The sequence below is a fragment of the Drosophila teissieri genome, chromosome 2L (assembly GCF_016746235.2).
Source record: "Drosophila teissieri strain GT53w chromosome 2L, Prin_Dtei_1.1, whole genome shotgun sequence".
In the NCBI taxonomy this organism is placed as follows: domain Eukaryota; kingdom Metazoa; phylum Arthropoda; class Insecta; order Diptera; family Drosophilidae; genus Drosophila; species Drosophila teissieri.
The window spans coordinates 20,319,763-20,335,023 of record NC_053029.1 but is presented as its reverse complement, the minus strand read 5'-3'; the positions used below and the strand labels follow the sequence as shown (position 1 = coordinate 20,335,023).

Here is a 15,261-nt window from a genome sequence, read left to right as displayed (position 1 = left end):
CATCCGGCAATTCGTTAGCTACCGGCTTGTTTTAATAAATTCTTTACGTATGTCTCATTAAAATCGGTTGTATATAAGTGGAAGTAAACTCTTTCGTGTAAACTCTTTAATTATCCATTCATAACTATTAGGGGAATTTCACAATTTAAAACTATAAATTGAAATTCAAAAAGAAAGGGGAAATTACATTTCTTGAATCTGCAATTTTCAATATATGTATAACAGCTGAGAAAGTCGTTGATCCCCAGAGATTTGTTATCAACTGGCTGGGCACAAGATCTTTTCACTGTATAGAAAAGTATATTATATAAATTAATTGAGTGAAAAAGCTTTACAAGCAATCATATACATTCGTTTTCAATTAGACTCTCCACTAATCATGACAAATGCCATATACACATTCACCTACATAATACTTTATAAAGCTTTGTGCCCTATCACAAAGAGTAGAGCCAGCAAAAACAGTCTGCTGATTTCGCATAAACAACTCGCCATCAAACAAAGAAACATTATAGCTATTACATATATATTCCATAGGTTCTTCGGAGAAATCCGCAAGGGTATCGATAATGTTTACAATTTAAATTTTAAGTATACTTTTCTTTGTTCGATTATTTGGCATCGGCGAAGCCCACACGATCGTTGCCCATGTCAAATTCGGTGTAGTATTTTCCAATAAAAACGTCACCCAGGATCCACAAAGGTCCGTTTGGAGGGGGGATGTCCATGCCCATGAAACCGGACAAACAGATGGTCTTGCCCATCTGGGCCACACGGAGAATATAGTCCTTGCCCTCAAGTTCGAAGGTCTTTCCGCCCAGCACAAACTTAATTACCGGCAGTTTGGGGATGAGATCGCAAGATACCACATACTAGAGTAGGTTATTATACGGATTAGCAGTAATTCGGGTAATAACTTAGAGCTTGGTACTCGCCTGACCACCGATGATGGGAGTTCCACCGATCTTCTGGTTAATAGAAGTGGCCTCCTCCAACGGAGCAGCAATTAGTGACGTGCCGGTGTCAGCAATTACCTGGCAACCACCCTTGCACAGCTGCAAATCACCAATGGAAGCGGCATCCATCTTAATTTGCCAGTAGGCCTTGCGGGTAACAGGCAAGTAGGTGAATTCACCAGTGTAGTGGTTGGGATCGGAGCCGCCAAAGATGATCTCACCGCCCTCGGGGGAGGCGGGATCGCGGTTCAGGTAAAATGAGAACACCGGAGCGGAGATCAAACCCTGCTCGTACATGGCGTAGAATGGCGGCTTCACCTTGTCAACAGAAATGGAGCTGTAGCCCAGGCCCAGAATGCCGTCAAACTTGGCAGCCACGAAGACTAGACCCGGCTCACTCAGCGCCTCGGCGAATGTCTGATCCTTGATGTCCAGACCGGCAATGGAAACCGTATCGGTGGACAGGTATCCGGACAAGCTGCCCGAACCGTACTGGATGGCGAACTCAGTGCCGTTCTTGGTATAGGTCTTCGACTTGGAGGCATCGTACTTGTTGTGCATCAAACATGCGATATTGGTCAGGTGACACTTCTTGGACGGCACCCACAAGTTCGAGGAGCCAGTGTCGAAAACCACACGGAAGTTCTGCGGCGGCGAGCCAATGGCAATGGGTCCATAGTACTGGGCGTCCATGTAGTTGGACAGAGGTTCCGGCACATCACCTCCGCCGTACCTAATGCGCAATTGCTGCAGTTCTGTGCCCACATCCGCGAAGTGTCGGCGGGCCGACTGAAATTTGTGGAGTGGTACTCGCAGCAATCTGGGTTTCTCCTGTGGATTTGAGTCGGCCACGGCCGCAGCAAGGAAGGCAACTAGCAGAAGTGCAACCTTCTGCATTTCGAGTTCAATGTTTCTCTTCACTGGTGGCTAAAACTGTAATGATCGCTGCAGTTAATTAAATATTGCGGCACAGCGAAAATGATTCAGCACAGAAAATGTACTAAATTTGACTTGGCGCGACGTTTGACCAGAGAGATTCGATAGTTCTCTTAAAAAATAATGGAATTACCTCATTTTCCTTCTTATATGTACTACAAATAAATAATCAATTCCTTTAGGAAGAGGATAAAATATTTTACAGAGAAATTAAGTAAGAGTTTAAACATGTCCCCATCTCTTTTATTTTTAGAAGTCTTAATTATCAAACTTTAAACATTAAAATTAATTAAAATTTGGAAATAATACAAATCGGTTGTTCAATTTTGTGGTTTTTCAAACATATTGACGCCGTGGACTGCATATAATAATCTTCATTTTAGAGAAACAAATATATGATGTTTAATTAATTATCAGCCAATAAAAGTGTAAAATAAATTATAGTTTCATTATAAAATGTTATAAACCGTTTTTTCTCAGAGCTTAAAGATAAATTTATGCACAAAAACAAGACTTTCGTAATAGTCAGTTGGTTTTCAAATATCATAAAGCGCACATATTACTTATCCTTTCTAATACTTTTTACAATCACTTATAACTCGGCAAAGTTTAGATTTAACCTTAGCACAGACATCCAAATTGTAGATTAGGTCGTCAATGTTCATTCGGTACGGAGTAACTTTGGCAGTATCTTCAAATGACTGTTTGGCGCGCCGCAGTCGTTCGTGAATCTCAGTCATATCGAGCATCTTCCCAATAGAAAGCTCATGATTGGTGGATAACAGAACCGAGAACAGAACGGCGGACTCCAGGGTGACCTTGCTTCGGTACCCAACGCAGGTCTTGTGCTCCACTTCATCACTTTTTATAAGCACGGTTTGACATCTTTTCAGGGAATCGCTATTCTATATAAATAAAAAAAAAATTTATTGAACTTTGTTTGAATTAAATTAGTCATATAAGATTATAAATGTGTAAGTGCCTTGTATAAACTATATTAAGTACTTAGTGGCAGCAGTAAAAACCGAACTTTTAGTAGCCAAATCGTTACCTAGTCTTCGAAATCATAATAACTTTATTTAAACTTTCTATTTGAATTAAGTACTAAAAATTTTAAAGTGTACATGGTATTTGCCTTTTGTTTAAGAACATCTTTATCTTTAAATAATAAATCCTTATATTTGATTATTAATGTAAGCAAATATCAATACATACATATGTACAATTGTACTTTTCTTCGTCTTCATCGTCTTCTTCAGTCGTAACAAAGAAATTAGAATAATAGTTATTATAATGTCTTTGGCCGTATCCAAGATGGGGGATCCGAGGGCAGCTAAATCATACCACTATTAATACCGTACCCCCGGACCCAAATACGTGATTATAACCAGATCCAGCCCAGTACTCGACTTCGCAAACGTTTTTCCATTTCTAATCAAAAAACAAATTTATTTCGTAATATTGAAACCATTTAAACCCATACAAAACCATTTTTAAAATATTATTTATATAGAAACGGAACATGCAATGCAATGGAACCACATCCCTTCTTTGTTTCCATAAACAATAAAATATACTGCCGCTTCTGTTCAAATGCATTCGGTGGCACAGCCGTTTTAGTGCATATCCCACACACAGCACCAACTGAACTCTCGCTTTAAAGAGATCGGTACATCGATCAATTCCACCACAAACTTTTCCTTGATTTTTACCTACCATCAATTCTGTCTTAGCAACCTTCAAAACGTCCTTTTCCGAAATAACTTACCCATCCTATTTCTAGGAGACCAAAGCAGCTGGCAACCCCAGAGCCAACTCAAAAGGCAATACCATCGCCAAATTTATAGATCGTTCAGACTATATTAATCCCCTAACCACAACTCACAACACCTTTATGCATGTAGATTTTTTGCTTGTTTGCCCCGGAAACTAATGGATGGGACTTTCCCATCCTTATTGCAATGTGCCCTAGCACTTAATCCTTTGTACGGACGAACGGACGGACATGGCCGGTTCGACTCAGATGTTAATCCTGATTAAGAACGGTCAGAAACGCTTGTTACTTACTCTCAACGAATCTAGTATACCAATGGGTATAACCACCCACCATACCAATAACCACCTTAAAATCTCCTAAAGGTGTTATGGACCGTACCGGGTATGGACCGTATCTCCTACTCCATGGTCCTGAACACTCCGATCACCTTTAAACGCAGAGTCCTAAGACATTTCAACGATATCCTAAAAGTTAACCTAGTCCTTCCTATATTATAGCCTAGCACCATAGACCAAATAATAGACATATGTCGGAAGCTTTATGTCTCTTTTTCACCAATAACAACCATCCCAGGTAAAAAAATAAATCTACCAACACATCACTATCAAAATACAACAAAATTAGCATACCCGCCATAACCCTCAAACAACTTTTTCAATCCCTAAGGAATTCCATTTCCAACCTCAAATTTCACTACACATATGTCTCGCAATAAACGAAGCAGTTAAGATTGCTCTAAAAAATACATGCAAACATGCTCCGATTTTAACTACTGAAAATGAAAAACATGGGTCATTTACATACTAGTAATTTGACTTAATAAATATACTAACTAGTTAAAACATACAAAGCAAGTTATTATAATTACTGTAATTTTAAAATAAGATTTTCAAATAAGAAAATAAATTTAAAAAAAAACAAGAGAACGCTATAGTCGAGTTCCCCGACTATCTGATACCCGGTACTTAGCTGGTGGAAGTGCGAAGGAGACAGTTTTTGGAGGTTTTTGGGAATTGCAAAAAGTTGTTTGGCAGATCGAGAGATATTTACAAGACTAACAAAAATGTGAAAATATATCAAAACATTTTCAAGAGTGTGGGCGTGGCAGCTTTGGGCGGTTTGCGGGCGTTAGAGTGGGCGTGGCAAACAAATTTTTTGCAAATAGATAGAAATTTACCAGACTAATAAAATAATGTCAAAACATTTTCACAAATGTGGGCGTGGCAGTTTGTGGGCGTGGCAGCATGGGTCAACAAACTTGCGCTGCGTCTATGTCTCTGGAGTATGCTTAATGTCAACTTTGTAGCTTTTGTAGTTCCTGAGATCTAGACGTTCACACGGACAGACGGAAATGGCCAGATCGACTCGGCTATTGATCCTGATCAAGAATATACGTAGAATCCGGTTATACGTCGGTATATCCGGAAAACGCACTAACAGAAAGGTGCAAAAAAAATGTTTTTTGTTTATTTTATGGTTTTTATGTTTGTAATATGTTTTAACATAAAAACAAATTAATTTTTTAATCAAACAAAAAATTTAATAAATTTAATATAATAACATGGATATTTCATAAATCGTATACATATAATGAGTATTCATAAGCATAATATAACAAGATTAATTTCATATGTGGTTTTTTAGTTTTTGTTTATAGAAACAGTCGCGCACAACATTATTTAAACGAGATACGCTGTGCTTTAAACTCTCGTCATTAAAATTAGAGTGGACAAATCTATTCCGAATTTCTGCAACCTCGAATGCCTCCAAAACGCTAGGTGCTGACACAGCTTCATTTTGATCTTCAACGTTGTCCTGTCCGTCATCTAATACATTATGAACAAATCTGTCTTCGAAAGGTTCCTCACAAATCGCCACACCATTGTCATTAAGAACATTTTGGAACCATTTTGGTCGGGTAAACTCCAGGCTAATCCATTAAAAATAAAATTATACTCTCTCTCACACTGTATAAACCATTGTCACCCTAGACGGGCGGAACGCCTTAGCTGTTAATGCTACTAGATCTCAGTTTGCTTCTAAATAGTTTTATACTCTAAGTTAGCTTTAAACGATCTTCTTACCTTGATTTTTTGGATATCGTTAATCGATCTTCTTACCTTGATTTTTTTAATATCGTTAGGCATGATAAAATTCTTCTGCGGCTGTACTACGAATCGAGCTGCAAGGTCGCAATCTGGAGTATACTGATAGCCTTGGCAAACGCGTTTAAAAAATGGATGCAGATCCAGAAGCTTGAGACGTTGTTTGGCCATCTCCGGAAGCTGAAAGGTGTCTAGTTGGGGCAAAACGTCGGTCAGGAATAAAAAGCACACTTCTTTAGCAGTGAGATCCCTGAAAGCCTCATTGCTGGTTTCCCATTCCTTCCAGGCTGAAGCATCCTGGATGTAAAACAGTCGGCACGACGCTACTGCGTAGTCGATCAGCTCTCTATGAATCGACTGTTCAGCATCGCGCAAAAGCGTGGATCGAGCAATACGGCCGATATTGGCATTAAACGCCGTTTCGTCCACAGTTTCGTCCATTTCCTTTCCGAATTTATTAAATTTTAAAATAAAATATTAACAGTAATAAGTAGCTTTAATTTCTACGTGCGCATTCAGAGATGCACTCTTTCTGTAATCGAAATCGATGCTGTATATCGTATGCAATACTGAGACTTTTGAAATCTTATGGAGTATTCATGAATTAAAAACATCTAAAACTAACAGTATTTTAAAATATATTTTGCCATTTATTATTAGATCAAGTCAATATTCCTATTTATTTTGTCTGTTGGTATCTTTAAAATATTTCCCATACAACAAAATCCTCCCCCTAGAAATTTGAATTCGAGGCAATAGTGATAATATCTTAGAAAGCGTTTAAAAAGAAAAGAACGTACCTTATGGAAGAGCACTCAGAGTGCGGCTATTTGCTTAAACTCCAGTTTTATTGAACAGCTGATAGAGTTGCCGTATTGTTGAACAGTTATGTTGACAAATGCATCATATTGGCGCGAATTATTTAAGATCGTAAGTTAAATCGAATTAGTACAAATCAAATCAAGATATATCATTCATGTTTATTTTCCGCCGCTGCAGGCGATGAAGCGTACGAAAGCGCAGAAGGCCGGTCCTTCCAAAAAGGCTGCAAAAAGCGAGGAAGGCAGCTTTAAGCCCAAAAGTGATCAAGAAAGCAACGATGAGGAGGCCTCCACATCAAAGACTTCGTTGGTTTCTAAGCCGGAATACCAAAACTTTGAGCAGTTTCTCACCCACTTGGAACACCAGCGAATCTGCACGGCAGCAAACATCCAGGAATTCCCTTTCAGGAAGAAACGAGTGCGCGTTCTGTCCAAAACCGACGATGTAAAAGAATCCAGCCTAGGCGGCGTCGTCTACTGGATGTCCCGCGACGGGCGCGTCCAGGACAACTGGGCCTTGCTCTTTGCTCAGCGTCTGGCTTTCAAGCTGGAATTACCCTTATCGGTGGTATTTTGCCTAGTTCCCAAATTCCTAGATGCCACCATCAGGCACTACAAGTTCATGATGGGCGGCCTGCAGGAGGTGGAGCAGCAGTGTCGCGCCCTGGACATACCCTTCCACCTGCTAATGGGTCCCGCCGTGGAAAAATTGCCAGAATTTGTGAAATCCAAAGATATTGGAGCCGTAGTCTGCGACTTTGCCCCGCTGCGTTTGCCCCTCCAATGGGTCGAGAATGTAAGCAAGGCCCTACCTAAGAGCGTGCCGATGGTGCAAGTCGATGCCCATAATGTGGTTCCGTTGTGGGTGACCTCCGACAAACAGGAGTATGCTGCCCGCACCATTCGCAACAAAATCAACTCCAAGCTAGGGGAGTTCCTCAGCGAATTCCCACCAGTTGTGCGGCATCCCTTTGGAACGGGCTGCAAAAATGTAAATGCCGTGGATTGGTTAGCTGCCTATGCTTCACTGCAGTGCGACATGGAAGTGGATGAGGTACAGTGGGCGAAGCCCGGTTATAAGGCGGCCTGCCAGCAGCTCTACGAATTCTGCAGTCGTCGTTTACGCCATTTTAATGACAAACGAAACGATCCCACGGCAGACGCCTTGTCCGGACTCTCGCCTTGGCTGCACTTTGGTCACATCTCGGCTCAGCGGTGTGCTCTGGAGGTGCAGCGGTTTCGAGGACAATACAAAGCCTCGGCGGATTCGTTTTGCGAGGAGGCCATTGTGCGCCGAGAACTGGCGGATAACTTTTGCTTCTACAACGAGCACTATGATAGTCTTAAAGGTATAAGTTCTTGGGCATATCAAACCCTAGATGCACATCGCAAGGACAAGCGGGATCCCTGCTACAGATTAGAGGAACTAGAGAAGGTTCACCATAAACTAATTTCTTTGGATTTGCTACTACAATGATTTTATTATTTTTCCCTAGTCTCTCACCTATGACGACCTATGGAACTCGGCGCAACTGCAGCTGGTGCGCGAGGGAAAAATGCACGGCTTTTTGCGCATGTACTGGGCCAAAAAGATTCTGGAATGGACTGCAACCCCAGAGCAGGCTTTGGAGTACGCGATCCTGCTGAACGACAAATACAGTCTGGATGGACGCGATCCCAACGGCTATGTGGGCTGCATGTGGTCAATTGGCGGCGTCCATGATATGGGTTGGAAGGAGCGGGCTATTTTCGGCAAGGTTCGGTACATGAATTATCAGGGATGCCGTCGCAAATTCGATGTAAATGCCTTTGTCATGAGATACGGCGGTAAGGTGCACAAGAAGAAATAAAACGTTTTTGGAATTTGCCTTTGTTTTGAATGCAAGCCAAGAGCATTTTTTATTTAACCATAGATCCAAGAAGAGGCTTTATAAAATGACAAAATTACACTTAGCGGAACAAATCTTAGTCCTTCTCGGCGATTTTGGTGAGGTGTTCCTCTACCTCCCTCTCATCCAAAATACGGAAAGTTGGATCGGTCTTGCTGACCACGCCGATCTCAATGCCGTTCGGCTTGAAGTCAATAGCGAGCACGCTGGACAGACAGGTGATGGCCAGCTGGATCGCCTTCTCCTCGGACAAGTTGTTTTTGTACTTCTTTTCCAGATAGCTGTTGGCCTCCAAAGTTTTGGCACCCACGGAGCAGGCCTTGAATCCGCTGAAGTAGCCAGCCGGGTCCGTCTTGTAAACGCTGGGTCCAATTTCATTGTCGTACGCGATCAGCACCATGCTACAGCCGAGCGGACGCATTTCGGCATTCTGTGTGTACACCTGGTTGATATCCGCAATTCGCCGACACAACACATCCACGGGCATATCGTAGCCGTACTTGTAGCGGAAGTTGGCGGCCTCGTACCTGGCCTTCTGCACCTGTGAGCGGGAATCAGCTAGGGAAGAAAAACAATTTTAAGTATTCAGTGTAATTTCTTGGTCTGATATACGAATTTTTAAGTTGGAATTGGAACCGCGCTATACACCTATGCTTTGCCTTTGGCAAGCTATAGTTATAGATTTTATTGGAATTGAAAAACTGTTCGAAAGAGCCGACTCTACTTCTATTGAGTTTCAACCGAATGAATAAATGAATTAGACTAGAGGGCTAATAGGACATATAAAAAATGTTCTGACTTTTTACAGAATACTATTTACGAGAATATGAATCAAATCATGCCGGGATTAACAAGAATTGAAAGTATCTATTGTTCGTACCCATGCGTCCGGTCATTGCGCACCCAATGTCCTTGGTGATGCGGAACAGGTGGGTCACTGTTTCAGGCACAATATTCTTCTCGGTGACCTTTTTTTGGGTGGCCACCACGGCACAGTCGCCACTCTTCAGCGCCACCGTGGTGATGTTCTCCTGGGCGATAGCCTTAAAGGCGTACTCTGGCGGGAATAAGCTAAAGTCAGAGGGGATGCTATAGAGCTGCAAGTGCAAGGATACTAACCCACTTGGTAGAGGCGTCCCTCCGGAGAGAAGATTGTAATGTGTCTGTCAAAGCCGGCTGAACTTCCGCGAGACATGTTGTTTTCCTCTTGGTTCGGTAGCTGCAATAAATAATGCCGGTTAAAGTGTATTTCCTAAGTTAGTCGTATACAACACACCTTTTGAACAAAAAGAATTTACAAATTTGTTATAGCAGGGAAAATGTCGCTTTAAATCGAACCTGTGCAAAATTCAGATTGTCATTCTCAACATAAAAATGAACCTAAAAAATACCAAAAAAGCAACGCGCGCTGGCACTTTTTGTTTATCGTTGAAATCGAATATGTGTATAAAACCTTATTAAAGTGAAGCTACGCTTACAAGATAGGCTGAATTGTAAGTTTTTGTTTTATAAAAATATTCTTAAATATGTAAACGAAAGCTATGTGATTTGTAAAAAATATTCTATTCTTAACAACATTAGTAAATTTAAGACAAACCATCTACTGCATATTAATGGGTTCTTTTTCAATTTCTTTTTAGAGGCTTACATCGAAATTTCGTAAGTAAATGTTTATAAACAAGGATCAAAGGGGAAGCCAGATCTAACTCGAAATAAGGCCAGTACCAATACCAATACAGTTAAACCTATCGGCAATCGATAACGTCGCGGTGCCGTGCGTAAGTGATGGCCAACTCTAGCTGGATGTAACCATTGAGAATCAAGGTAAATATTGGTCAGAGACAGCATAGAACGGTGAAATTACGGATTTTTGGAAGCCAAGTGCGCGTTGGCGGCAGCGAAAATGCACGAGGATGATTTAAAGAGTCAGTTGACCATTGCGCGGAACGAGATCAACAATCTCAGGTTCGTTTGAGACAAGCAAATTGCCATGAGTGTTCTTTTGCTACTAATAGTTCAAGTTCACACCGATTTTGCCTTGACCATGATGCAGGCAGCAAGTGCGCAACCTGCAGCATGTGCAGCGCAAGGACATTGAGACGATAACCCGCCTGCTGCAGGACTTCCGCTGCGAGGGGTGTGCGAGCAACAACAAGAGCGCCAAGGACAAGGTCACCGGCGAGAAGCAGGAGCACCAGCAGCAGACGCCAGACCACCAGACGGGTCAAGGTCAGGTGCGTTTGACCCTCCCACACACTGAAAGATACATACAAACCTCGCAACCAATCCTTAGAGCAACCATACCAATGGAGGGAACAGCTTTGGAGAGGATTACGCCCACTTTAGACCCATCGGAGTGATTCGGACAGCCTTCCCAGAGAAACGGGCCGTGCCCAGGCAGTCAATTGTGGGCAGTCGCCTGCGCGGTATTATCCAACTGAACGACGGTGTGTTCACCAATCCGGAGCACTCTTTGGAGGGACTGGCCGACTTCTCTCATCTGTGGGTCATCTACCATTTCCACCGCAACAATGCCCACCCCAAGGCTAAAGTGGCGCCCCCTCGTCTCGGGGGCGAGCGGGTGGGTGTGTTTTCCACTCGATCACCACACCGCCCGTGTCCAATTGGCCTATCATTGGTGGAGATTGAGAAGATCGAAAACGCCACCATCAGTTTCTTTGGTACGGACATGGTAGACGGCACACCGGTGTTAGACATTAAGCCCTACATTCCACATTACGATGCACCATCCTTGAGTGTTGACTCAGGTACGTTGGACGTACATCAAGCAGAAATGCAACATAAGTTCTTGTTCCGGACAGGAAGAACCTCTGTTGGTCCGCATGACAGCAGCCTGGACTTCTACGATTCCAGACAGGAGCCTGACGGAGAGGAATCGGACCTGGAGCTGTACGGAGCAGCTGGATACAGCGGGAATTCGGGCATTGGAGCTGATGCCATTCTGCCGCCACCAAGCGCTGTGCGAGTGCCCAATTGGGTAGTGGCCAGCAATAGACTTAGCGTGACTTTTAACGAACATGCCGAGGCGCAGCTAATGGAGCTGCAGGTGAAGAAGCAGTGCATCGTGGACATTCTGGAGGCGGATCCGCGCTCCGTTTACTTGCGCACAAAATACGGCTCGCAAATATTTACCTTCCAGCTGCGGGAGGTCACGGTGACGTGCAAATTCGATGACAAGGCCGGCACGGTAACCGTGGTTCAGGTTCGGCGTAACGAGAATGTGCAGGTTACCGCCCTCGACGGCGACCTGCGCAGCGCCTAACTTATGGATTATTGCAATTGATATTCGTTAATTGACGATTTGTGTTAAGCTTAAATATATTGTGTTGAGGAGCTTTTGCCTTTGGCGTTTAAATTTTGCTCTAGAAAACAGCACATTCTTAAATATATGTTTGAGGCTTGCTTCCCACGCAAATAAATTGTTTTCTTCCAAGTATCTTAGCGCGAGGGGGTAGTATTTAAAGATTTTATTAAGCGTATTTATATACTTTATTTTCAGCGTAATGGGCGACTTGAGCTGGAAAGATTTCTTGAGCCAGGCTAAGCAGTTCCTTGAAATTTCTCAGAAGCTGGGTGATAATTGGGTGCTGGAGCAAAAGGTATCACGCCGTGCAGATTTTATAATTCGAGCTAATTAATTAATATTTTTTTACGTAATTAAGGACTCGAATGAACCAAACATCTATCTCAAATGTAGTCAAAAGATTAAAGGCCAAAGCGGCAAAGATAACGCGGGGGAGTTGGTTAGTGTGGAGTATCACGTGGTCTTCAGTGTTTCCTATCAAGTACCAATGTTGTTTTTCCAAGCACACAGATCAGGTATTTATGTATATCAAAAAATCGTACTAGATGTGCCAATAAACCCACTTTTCATAGATGGAAGTCTTCTGGATGTCGAGGCCACCTGGAAACTGTTCATGCCCAAATCGAAGGCCAGCGATCTCCACCAGATACTCACACAGATGGATCATCCTGTGCTTTTCAGACCTTACATGGCACTGCATCCATGCCGCACAGCTGAAGTGCTAAAGCAGTTCGGAAAGCCCAGCTGCAACCAGGTTCTTTCCTTCATCAGCCTGTACGGACCACATGTGCAGTTGCACCTGCAAAATGCCTACGGCTTAAGCCAAGAGTATACGTAACTTGAATTTATTGGTGGTTGTTTTAAACACTGGTAATAGAAGTATACATGTGTGGATTATAATGGCTTTTACAGTTTTACATTTCATTCCCTATTTTAAAGTGGTTACACCTTTGCATTATTCTTAACTTTAGAAAATTATGGAACCCATTCGGCACCAGTACTTGGCACATTTGAAGATCTAAATAGCACAATGCACAGGGGTGATCTGCTGTGGGACATAGGGCTATAGCATGTGATACCTAAAGCAGCACATCGGTGGATAATTTAAGTTGAAAATTAAAAACTAATGAACCTACGAATAGAACCTAGCTTTGTACATATATTATTAATCCGCTCAGGGGATACATTCATCGAATTAGTCATTATATATCATCTCTTTACGTAGAGTATAGTTTTCAAGTTGCACTTGCTATTTTCCTTTATTTCTCTGGTAATATCAACTAGAATCTACTTTTCGATTACTTCGATTTAATTTTAGACAGGTATACGCTTACATCTAATTGTACTGTACACAAGCGTGGCCATAGTTGAGCCGCTTCGCTTTGCATTTTACTAATATTAACTGGTTCATTTATAATTAATGTTAACTGGCTACTGTGTGGCATTAGCGGCGTCCCGGCGCTGGCACCAAATCCCTATGTTCCTGGCGAAACCAAGGACTCGAGGGCGCGGGGAATCGCATTGAAAATGTTTATTTGCAAAATTAAATCGACTTTTATGTATATTAGGTTGGTTTGCAATATTAGTACGACAGTATACTGGTTCACGTACATAAAGGATTTATGGTGTGCAGTACGGATATCCTGCTGAGGAAGTCCAAGGGTGGTTTGGATGGCACGTACTAGGAGAACTCAAATTGGACTCGGAAAATGACTAGTATAACTCGACGCGTTCCATAACATTAGGTGTGAATTGTTAAACTATGGTTAGTCTTTGAAATTATCATTAATTTTCCGAACTTCTAAGGGGAGTAACGATTCAAGGGACACATATTCTATTGCGAGTATATCCAATTAACATTCCATCTGAGTCTCCTTCAACAGAAGTGTCGCTCATATTACCTAATAGTTCAAAAATAGTGCTCTTTGGTTTTGTGTTATTAAATAACTACTAGCTAAACACTTTCTAGGGGTACTACATTTAACAATAGAGCTTTTTTAATGATTTCACTTTACCAGATTTGCACTATTTCGTGCTTTGCGTTTAAAAGTGTACTTGTGGAATCGGAAATGTTTGGAATGTGGATTTTCGATCTGAAATTTGCTTTGGAGGGTAAAGTTGCCCCTCCAGATGTGTTAAATGTACTAAAGGCGAAAAGGTTTTCGGTATTCTTTTATGAGTATTGTATTTGTGAGGACCTTATTACACTAAACATACATATACGACTATATGAAATATACATGCTTGTAGTATTGTTCAACATCCGATTCGTGTCATCTCAATATATGTATTCATATATAAAATTTCGTTTAAAGCTGCACCATTTAGTTGACATTTGCATATCAAGTTACATTTGTTTTGCTATTTACAATATAAATTACCAAAAAAAAAACTAAAGTTCAGAGGTCAGTGGCGAGTGCTGCTCAAATGCAATATCTCGAGTCGGAAATCAATGATATGTGTTTAGTTTGACGTCGGTATACATATGTATATCTTGTTGATCCCAGCAACACTCACCACTGGTAATGACGGAATAAATTACTTAGCCTAAGGCATAAAATTCGCACTGCTATGCTGTTTGTTTGGTTTGTTGTTCTTGTTGCTTTGTTGGTCTCATTTCAGTTGCATCTTTGGACAATTTTCGCTATGTTATCGTTTTTAAAGTGTTCTTAAAATATCCTGTGGCCTTAAGCCGTAGCAGTATTGCTATATACAGCCACTGCACTCGGATCCCATTGGAATGGACTTGACTGGGTTGTATATTTGGCTAATCTAACACTAAATATAAAGCTCTGTAACTCACTCGACATCCATGCATACAAGAATACATATATACATATAGCATATCTAGACATATCATAAGGGAAGCCTTAACCTAGGGTAAACCAATTCGATGCGGTCGCAGGTGGACAGGGGCTAAAGCTATTGACGCTAGGCTATGTTATGGACGGTGGTGCTTCTAGTAACGATCCGAAAGTCATCATCCAGCTCATCGGCCGACTCCCGGGCGGTCCGACCCATGAAGTCGCTTGATGCGCTGCGCCTGAATCAGCTGCACAGCAAGTTGAAGAACCCGCGTCCCTTCTCCGATCGCGGTGCCATCAGCATGGGCACCTGGTTCTTGTGTGTCACCTTGATCTGCAGCAGGAAAATCGACAGTGATTATGAAACTGTTAGGTCACCAAATTTATTTGTTGGGTACGCACCGTGCAGGGCATTTGCATCCAGGGCTCGCCATCTATCTGCATGGGAAATGTTTTCTTCGTCTTGATGATCACCTCGCTGCACTGAGCCAGGCGGCGTCCCGAGGCGCGGAGTCCAGTCCTCACCTGGCCCATGTGTAGGCAGTTCTCCAGCCCAATCACCTCGATTAGCCGATCTCCAAAGTCTACAAAAAAGATGTGTGGCAGCTAATTAGTGGTGGTTTTATTCTTAATTTGTAAGTAATAAAA

The 15,261-nt window shown here is 42.1% G+C and overlaps 7 protein-coding genes across 13 annotated transcripts in view; 3 read left to right on the top strand and 4 right to left on the bottom strand.

The window, feature by feature from the left end:
- Positions 1 to 509: 509 nt before the first annotated feature.
- On the bottom strand, positions 510 to 1,940 carry LOC122617848 (lysosomal aspartic protease). The gene is made up of 2 exons (XM_043793870.1): positions 936 to 1,940; positions 510 to 872 (listed from the first exon to the last, which is right to left on the bottom strand). The coding sequence occupies exons 1-2, from the start codon at positions 1,851 to 1,853 to the stop codon at positions 612 to 614; spliced, it is 1,179 nt and encodes a 392-aa protein (XP_043649805.1). The 5' UTR covers positions 1,854 to 1,940; the 3' UTR covers positions 510 to 611.
- Positions 1,941 to 2,425: 485 nt separating this feature from the next.
- Positions 2,426 to 6,289, bottom strand: LOC122626504. The gene is made up of 2 exons (XM_043806788.1): positions 5,790 to 6,289; positions 2,426 to 2,797 (listed from the first exon to the last, which is right to left on the bottom strand). Exons 1-2 carry the CDS (start codon positions 6,213 to 6,215, stop codon positions 2,465 to 2,467), a joined length of 759 nt encoding a protein of 252 aa, XP_043662723.1. The 5' UTR covers positions 6,216 to 6,289; the 3' UTR covers positions 2,426 to 2,464.
- A 296-nt stretch (positions 6,290 to 6,585) lies between these two features.
- On the top strand, positions 6,586 to 8,457 carry LOC122611473 (deoxyribodipyrimidine photo-lyase-like). Its single transcript, XM_043784597.1, has 3 exons — positions 6,586 to 6,704; positions 6,774 to 8,030; positions 8,092 to 8,457. Exons 1-3 carry the CDS (start codon positions 6,663 to 6,665, stop codon positions 8,443 to 8,445), a joined length of 1,653 nt encoding a protein of 550 aa, XP_043640532.1. The 5' UTR covers positions 6,586 to 6,662; the 3' UTR covers positions 8,446 to 8,457.
- A 1-nt stretch (position 8,458) lies between these two features.
- On the bottom strand, positions 8,459 to 9,864 carry LOC122611475 (proteasome subunit alpha type-6). The gene is made up of 4 exons (XM_043784600.1): positions 9,761 to 9,864; positions 9,604 to 9,703; positions 9,365 to 9,541; positions 8,459 to 9,042 (listed from the first exon to the last, which is right to left on the bottom strand). The coding sequence occupies exons 2-4, from the start codon at positions 9,677 to 9,679 to the stop codon at positions 8,561 to 8,563; spliced, it is 735 nt and encodes a 244-aa protein (XP_043640535.1). The 5' UTR covers positions 9,680 to 9,703; positions 9,761 to 9,864; the 3' UTR covers positions 8,459 to 8,560.
- Positions 9,865 to 9,907: 43 nt separating this feature from the next.
- Positions 9,908 to 12,740, top strand: LOC122611476 (ubiquitin-like-conjugating enzyme ATG10). Of its 2 annotated transcripts, XM_043784602.1 has the most exons (5): positions 9,908 to 9,977; positions 10,125 to 10,308; positions 12,005 to 12,104; positions 12,168 to 12,324; positions 12,382 to 12,740. In XM_043784602.1, the coding sequence occupies exons 3-5, from the start codon at positions 12,009 to 12,011 to the stop codon at positions 12,645 to 12,647; spliced, it is 519 nt and encodes a 172-aa protein (XP_043640537.1). In that variant the 5' UTR covers positions 9,908 to 9,977; positions 10,125 to 10,308; positions 12,005 to 12,008; the 3' UTR covers positions 12,648 to 12,740. The 2 variants fall into 2 exon arrangements, with proteins under 2 accessions (XP_043640537.1, XP_043640536.1); XM_043784601.1 differs by lacking the exons at positions 9,908 to 9,977; positions 10,125 to 10,308 and having other exon boundaries at positions 11,989 to 12,104.
- Positions 10,249 to 11,920, top strand: LOC122611474 (tRNA (adenine(37)-N6)-methyltransferase). 2 transcript variants are annotated; one of them, XM_043784599.1, is made up of 4 exons: positions 10,249 to 10,449; positions 10,538 to 10,718; positions 10,778 to 11,252; positions 11,307 to 11,920. In XM_043784599.1, exons 1-4 carry the CDS (start codon positions 10,388 to 10,390, stop codon positions 11,765 to 11,767), a joined length of 1,179 nt encoding a protein of 392 aa, XP_043640534.1. In that variant the 5' UTR covers positions 10,249 to 10,387; the 3' UTR covers positions 11,768 to 11,920. The 2 variants fall into 2 exon arrangements, with proteins under 2 accessions (XP_043640534.1, XP_043640533.1); XM_043784598.1 differs by having other exon boundaries at positions 10,778 to 11,920.
- Positions 12,741 to 12,882: 142 nt separating the features above from the next.
- Positions 12,883 to 15,261, bottom strand: part of LOC122611472 (diacylglycerol kinase 1) — a 42,519-nt gene continuing 40,140 nt past the window's right edge. For all 5 annotated transcript variants that reach the window (XM_043784591.1, XM_043784592.1, XM_043784593.1 and 2 more), the window contains 2 exons: positions 15,016 to 15,197; positions 12,883 to 14,947 (listed from right to left, as the gene is read on the bottom strand). In XM_043784591.1, the coding sequence (XP_043640526.1) occupies positions 14,858 to 14,947; positions 15,016 to 15,197 (272 nt within the window). In that variant the 3' untranslated portion in view covers positions 12,883 to 14,857. The remainder of the gene's footprint in view (positions 14,948 to 15,015; positions 15,198 to 15,261) is intronic.

Excerpts from the sequence above, each read along its gene's own strand:
- LOC122617848 (XM_043793870.1), bottom strand. The coding sequence starts at position 1,853 with ATGCAGAAGGTTGCACTTCTGCTAGTTGCCTTCCTTGCTGCGGCCGTG. Across the intron at positions 873-935 it reads CTCCCATCATCGGTGGTCAG|TATGTGGTATCTTGCGATCT; the intron begins GCGAGTACCAAG and ends AACCTACTCTAG.
- LOC122626504 (XM_043806788.1), bottom strand. The coding sequence starts at position 6,215 with ATGGACGAAACTGTGGACGAAACGGCGTTTAATGCCAATATCGGCCGT. Across the intron at positions 2,798-5,789 it reads ACGATATTAAAAAAATCAAG|AATAGCGATTCCCTGAAAAG; the intron begins GTAAGAAGATCG and ends TTATTTATATAG.
- LOC122611473 (XM_043784597.1), top strand. The coding sequence starts at position 6,663 with ATGTTGACAAATGCATCATATTGGCGCGAATTATTTAAGATC. Across the intron at positions 6,705-6,773 it reads GGCGCGAATTATTTAAGATC|GCGATGAAGCGTACGAAAGC; the intron begins GTAAGTTAAATC and ends CCGCCGCTGCAG. Across the intron at positions 8,031-8,091 it reads GATTAGAGGAACTAGAGAAG|TCTCTCACCTATGACGACCT; the intron begins GTTCACCATAAA and ends ATTTTTCCCTAG.
- LOC122611475 (XM_043784600.1), bottom strand. The coding sequence starts at position 9,679 with ATGTCTCGCGGAAGTTCAGCCGGCTTTGACAGACACATTACAATCTTC. Across the intron at positions 9,542-9,603 it reads GGGACGCCTCTACCAAGTGG|AGTACGCCTTTAAGGCTATC; the intron begins GTTAGTATCCTT and ends TATTCCCGCCAG. Across the intron at positions 9,043-9,364 it reads CGCAATGACCGGACGCATGG|CTGATTCCCGCTCACAGGTG; the intron begins GTACGAACAATA and ends TTTCTTCCCTAG.
- LOC122611474 (XM_043784598.1), top strand. The coding sequence starts at position 10,388 with ATGCACGAGGATGATTTAAAGAGTCAGTTGACCATTGCGCGGAACGAG. Across the intron at positions 10,450-10,537 it reads AACGAGATCAACAATCTCAG|GCAGCAAGTGCGCAACCTGC; the intron begins GTTCGTTTGAGA and ends ACCATGATGCAG. Across the intron at positions 10,719-10,777 it reads ACCAGACGGGTCAAGGTCAG|AGCAACCATACCAATGGAGG; the intron begins GTGCGTTTGACC and ends ACCAATCCTTAG.
- LOC122611476 (XM_043784602.1), top strand. The coding sequence starts at position 12,009 with ATGGGCGACTTGAGCTGGAAAGATTTCTTGAGCCAGGCTAAGCAGTTC. Across the intron at positions 12,105-12,167 it reads ATTGGGTGCTGGAGCAAAAG|GACTCGAATGAACCAAACAT; the intron begins GTATCACGCCGT and ends TACGTAATTAAG. Across the intron at positions 12,325-12,381 it reads TTTCCAAGCACACAGATCAG|ATGGAAGTCTTCTGGATGTC; the intron begins GTATTTATGTAT and ends CACTTTTCATAG.